This window comes from Nyctibius grandis, chromosome 10 (assembly GCF_013368605.1).
Source record: "Nyctibius grandis isolate bNycGra1 chromosome 10, bNycGra1.pri, whole genome shotgun sequence".
Classification (NCBI taxonomy): domain Eukaryota; kingdom Metazoa; phylum Chordata; class Aves; order Nyctibiiformes; family Nyctibiidae; genus Nyctibius; species Nyctibius grandis.
The window spans coordinates 31,649,683-31,655,682 of NC_090667.1; the positions used below are offsets into that span (position 1 = coordinate 31,649,683).

General features: G+C 38.9%; 1 protein-coding gene across 1 annotated transcript in view; it reads right to left on the reverse strand.

Moving 5' to 3' along the window:
• The window catches only part of CNTN3 (contactin 3), a 63,223-nt gene extending 57,978 nt beyond the window's left edge, over positions 1 to 5,245 (reverse strand). The window contains exon 1 of the mRNA XM_068408347.1: positions 5,164 to 5,245. Within this exon, the coding sequence (XP_068264448.1) occupies positions 5,164 to 5,245 (82 nt within the window). The remainder of the gene's footprint in view (positions 1 to 5,163) is intronic.
• Between the last annotated feature and the right edge of the window lie 755 nt (positions 5,246 to 6,000).

Sequence of the window (6,000 nt, forward strand, 5' to 3'; positions counted from 1 at the left end):
GCACGTACAACAACCTGCCGCAGGCATCGAGTGCTGACTTCACGTTCCTGGTAGGACGTTTAAGGACGCCTGACGAGCAGAGATCCTCGCGGTTGCTCCAACACGCACAGTGAGACTCACTGCAGCAGTTCTACTTATCTATGCTGAAATATGTTTTCACTGTAAGCAGCTTTCTTACGCTCATACTCTTCCATCAACAGATTCACAGCAGTCAATAGAAGAAATCGTTCAGAGCGAAGTGAAGGCACACCAGAGGAGTAAACACCGCCGTGGGCTGCAAGGCTGGGGCTGGCTCTGCAGAGCTCTCAGCTGCGCGCTGCCCACTCGCCTGCCTATCGCCTTTTCACAGGAGTTTTCCCTGCTATCATTTCTTAGGTAGGACAAACCAAAGGCTGGAGCCAGGTAAACTCAAGTTAGAATTAGAATACCAGACAGTTCAGAAGAAGAAATAAGCTACTGCAGAGTGGATAAGGGTTTAATACAAGGGTTACGGAGTAAAATTATATTGCAATATCCAGGAGATCAAAACAGATCATCTAACAGTTCCTTCCGATCTTTCATCTTACAAAGACATCACTAACCTATGGCACAGCTTATTTTCTCAAATCTAAAGTACTGCAAACACTACCTTTTATCCTACCAAAAAACTGCTCTGTTACTACCAGCTACACACACACACGCTCATTATCCTGACCAGAACTGTAGACAAATCCATCCACTGCAATTAAGCCGGAATTTCATTTTCTCTGTCACACATCTACTTTTGCCCCTCACGTCCTCCATAAAATCAGAATGGCCATTTTAGCACAGGTGCCAGAGCTTCAGCCTGGTTACAAAACCTCTCTTCCAATATTAATCATTGCTCTGACCCAGATGAAATAGAGACACATTTAAAAAACAAGCAGTATAATCCCCATGCAGATAAATCCCATGCTTTGGTCTATAAAAGCAGGAGCAATGATCGTTACACAATTAAAGAAGGATAAATAGATGATAAAATTGCATTTGGCCTTGCTCGGAATGAACTGGTATCTGATACTGTGCTGTCTGGAGGAAGAACATCAGACCCTCACAAGCATGACTCGGAATAAATTAAATTCATTACACAAAGCAATGATTTGTGATAAGAACTCACTCTAACTTGATCTACTGTGACACCTTATATGGTGACAAATCAATGCAATTCAGGGTGTATGGATGACAGGTACCATGGTGTGCCTAAGTGGCTTGCTTTCAGCTGGGAACAGTTGCAATGCACAGCAGCCCTTTTGCAGCCCCTAGTCCGACATCTCCTTCTCACAGATACCGGGATGTGAGAAGTGGATTCTACCCTTGCCATGGAGTCAGTAAATACTGGAGTCTGGAAGCATGTTCAGGTCCCACAGTTTATACACAAAGATCAGAACTGGAATATCTAGAAAATTTTTTCAGTAAAGAAGGATTTATGAGGCAAAAAGGCTTCTAAAAGAAACAAGATAGTAGTTTCACTGAATCCCCTTCAGAAAAGTTAGGAGAAAGAAAAATACAGGATGGATGAGACAGAACTGGCTTGAAGAGAGGCTATAGTTACTTTTAAATGGAAGCAGAGTTATACACAAAGGTGAAAGGGTAAAGAAGAGTAGCATATGTTAAGAGCTGAAGTTATGAAATACTAAGGAGGAAAAAAGCTAGATTTTGTTAACCAAAGAAACTGAACAGTCAAAAAGTTCTTCTGAAAAGAATAGGAAATAAAACCAGAAAGAGATAGGTATTGAGAAATCAGAGGTTCAAAATAGCTGAATGCAAAGGAGTGTGAACAATCAATAAGGAAATGCAAAACACAACTGTTAATATCAGATTATGAATAATCAAAAGCATCATATCATACACTACTTTGGTACTTGGGGAACAAGTGAGGAAGCTTACTGGCAAATCACAAAGAAGAGTCAGAGAGCAGATGAGAAGCTGTGGCAGTGCAGAACTAGTCTCTAAACCAAGAAGCCAAACAAATCACTGACTCATTTGATTGTTTAACATCATTACTGGGTAAAATAATATTACCTACAGTAGAAGTGATCAATATAAAAGCACTAGGAAAATACAAATCATTAGACATTACAATGATGGTAAGTTCATGAAGAGAAACTGCACTCCATGACGTGATAGCTGCTGCCTTACAGAGTTTCAAATAGATGTCCCCAGATGGCAGCTGCAGCCCATCATCTACAAACTCATTCTCTCCATCACCTCTGCAAGATCACAAGGCTATCCACGCTGTCTGCAAGGTACTAATATAACACAAACATTAATATGAAGGTGTGTAGGGGGGGTTGGTTGTTTTTTTGAAGTGGTACCACTTGTATGTGACAAATGCCTATGGACAAAACACTGATTAAAACTTAAGACTTAAGTTATTGCCATATGTCATTAACATCTAAATATGGTTTAGCTGGTTTTGGGTAAAGAGGTTTTGACTTGCTTATTTCCATGGTAAGGAGTATTAGAAAAAAATTCTGTATAACCCTTTAGTAAAAAGCTACAAAAAAGGTTCTAAGGAAATCAATGAAGGCATTTGAAACTTGAGTGGTAAAGAGGCCTTCCACCTAACTGGTGAGTCCATCTTCCCAGTTTGCTCCATCCCTCAAAAGCTAGTGCAAACAGATTATCCAGAGCGCTTTCTTCTTTGCTCTTTTAGCAGTAAGAGAGTGAAATAAGAAAATGCAGGGATCGTTTGAGCACATTAACCTCCTTGGAGGAGAAGGGAACAAGACAAGATCTTTAGAGAACGGCATTCTGTAAATGCCTCCGCAGTAATTACACGTGAATGAAAGCAAAATTATGTGGAAGACTGTTAGTTTACTGAAGGGTCAAAGAGATGACAGCTGTGGCAGGCAGTGGTAAACCTTTAATATGCCATGATGTACCAATGTGCACACCCTTCAGTGGATGAATAAATGTGGATGAACAAGGGATTACACCTGAGCAAGCAACTGCATAGATTAACAAATTCAGCATCCAACCATTCAACAACAGAAACTGCTGGAGTGGAGAAAAACAACTGCCTAGAAATACCTACCTGCTCTTCTGCTACTCCATTTATAAAAGCAAATACAGCCCCAGTGCTACCGAAGAGAGTTTAATAGATTGAGACATGTACATAAGGAGAAAACCCCCAAAACACAGTGGGACCTCAAATCTTTTTGTTGGTATTGAAGCAGAATCGTTAAGTGACAGATGCTCTATGCGCAGACTGATCTCCAGCCTAAGCCAAATGGCTCCGCGTAGGGTGATGTAATCCTCCAAAGTATATCGTTAACTACAATTTAATAAAAAGCCATGGGCTGAAAAAATACAGTTTCATAAAAAAGAAAGAAGATCTCTCACCGCACAGGGCCGAGAGAAGTAATAACAGGAAAATAAAAAACAGGTACTGCATCTCTTCTCGTAAGTAGTGAGAATTTCCTTGGTTATTAAATAAGACTCCCCACAATTCACAGCTGTGCTCTCTGTCACCACTCACTACCATATCTACTAGAAACGCTTATGTAAATACATTATTGATACAAAAATAAAGACAGAAGCAACGCGGTGTAACAGGAGTAGTTCTGCATGTTCCATCGCTTTGGAGTTAAGATACCTGCTCTGCTTAGCAAGTGGCTACACTGACAATAAACATCAGGAAGCAAAGGAGGCAGGTTGGCAGCAATTTGGAGCCCTGAAAAAGTGCATTTAAAGTAAGAAGATACACAGTGAAGACATTTAAACAGTTATTCTCAATCCCTCCTAAATCTGACATCTATTGTGTTGCAGCTGTGGGTTACTTACAGTTAAAACTTACTATATATTTATATATTCATTGAGTGTTAGTATAATTTGGTACATCACAAGAGAACTGTGCTTGTTATATGCCTTTTAGCAGCACTATTTTTTCTATTTCAGAACTTGTTGCTGTAAAATGCATTCAGAATTATTATTTCAAGTATTTATTTCAGTTTGAGGAGGCTCCAAATCCAATAGTTTTATTAGCCATGAAGGGCGAAGTACGACACACATAACACAGATGTGTTTATGTTGACTGAAACTTTTTTATATTTGATTTCATAAGTTGTAAAACTACAATTGAAAGATCAGAGCATTAAATTCCTACTAAACATTCCTATCAACTTCAGTGGGCTTTAGATCAGGCCCTTAATGTGGTATTAATGTAAGGCAGATGTTTTTAAGCATTATCTTAATATTATCTGTATTATGCTAAATGGGCTAACAAGATCCCATTACGGTAATAGTGACAAACAAAACAAGGGATGAAATTCTTCCCCTAGCAATGACTTGCTTTACTTTTTCAGTGAACATAAGCTCTGTTTTCCCAAATAAACCATATTCCAGAGGTCTAAGAACAGTCCTGAAGTGCAAAAATCCTAAGGCAAGTCACCACTCTTCTAAAAAAAAAAAAATGATCTGTAAGAATTAAAATGAAAACCTTTTTTGTTTAGAGCTTTACCAGGCAGAGGGTGTGTGTGTGCATGCATGTGTGCAGAAAATGCCAAAATTGTTATTTATAAAAATTCTTACACCTACAGAAGTGAAGCTATCACTTCAAACTGCTCCCCTTAAAAAGATTTCTGAATTTAGGCATAAACTCTATAAATATCAAAAAATATAATGGATCGTATTGGTTTAATCTTTACATATATTCTGTGATTGAAAGAAGACTTCTAGGTTTTAAAAGCCTCTAAAAAAAAAAAAACAAACCAAAAACCAAGAACAAACCAGAAACAAAAAACCCCTCCACCACAAAAAACCTTCCCCCCATATCCCACCACAAAAACCATCAAGAAAACCTTGCAATGTAAGAACTAGATACTACATGTGCTAAGTAATTTCAGCAAACAGATTACTGCCCTCCAAGGAATATCTAAGTTAGCAAAATCAATGTTTAAGTCAAAAATAATTATTGCCAAAATGTAGATCGCTATTAGAGAAATGAACAAGGGGGATTATGAGGATGAAGCATGAATGGGCTAATAAACAGACAGTCCACTCCTCACCCACTGACAATAAATACACTTTTAACGCATACAGAAAGTTCGGTAGCAAACCTGCTCTCAGCAGGACTCTGGCAGTAACTAATAAAAGGTGGTGGACAACCAAAACCCTTTTCTATGAACTGGTTTTACACCTGACCTGGGGCCTCATCCCTGTGATACGGAGGATTCAAAGACCCTCCCTGGGTCAGGTTATTCCCAGCTGTGAAGCTGTGGGCCATCGGTCATGGATCAACAGGCAGAAGGCCTGGACACAAACCCAGGGGTCAACACAGCACCCAGCTAAACCTGCTTGCACTCAGCTTTCTCTTAAGAGATTCCAAGTTACATGAGGAGCAAAATCAGGGCAAGCTAAGACTTATATTCATTGAAAGTGGCACCTTCCTTAAGTTATATAAGCCATAATGTTGCAGGTCATTAAGTTTGTATTTTTGGCTGGGCATGTAGGTTGGCCTTCACCTTTTTGAAAGAGTTTTGCCCAGACAACCTACTAAAACAGCGTGAAAATTTGAAGTCTTAATGAAAAAACTACACTAAAAAATATGTAGTAAATAGCTTTGGGTAAAAAGAAGATGGTTTTACATATCTCTCCCTCCAAAGTATTCTTTCCCTTATTTCCTATGCCAGAAAGTCTCTGCTCTCTCTCCTCACCATACCCCCCTCCTTCACAAGCTATTCATGCGCAAGCTTTGAAAGATAGTTAGAGACAAGCAGATTTACATCAAAAAAAAGAGATAAGGTTGCTATGGGAATACGAAGACAAAAACTGTTACTTAATCCAACATAAAAAGGATGAGAACTGGAGAGAACTCAAATGGAATTGAAACTGTCACCCCAACTGATAAGGTTATGATCTGCAACAACCGCTTCTTCTCCCTCATTTACTCTATGCTTTTATGTAATTTCATTTTCTCTTCAGATACTATTTACAGAATACAATAATTCAAGTTAAGATCCAAAAAACTTTTAAAAAAAT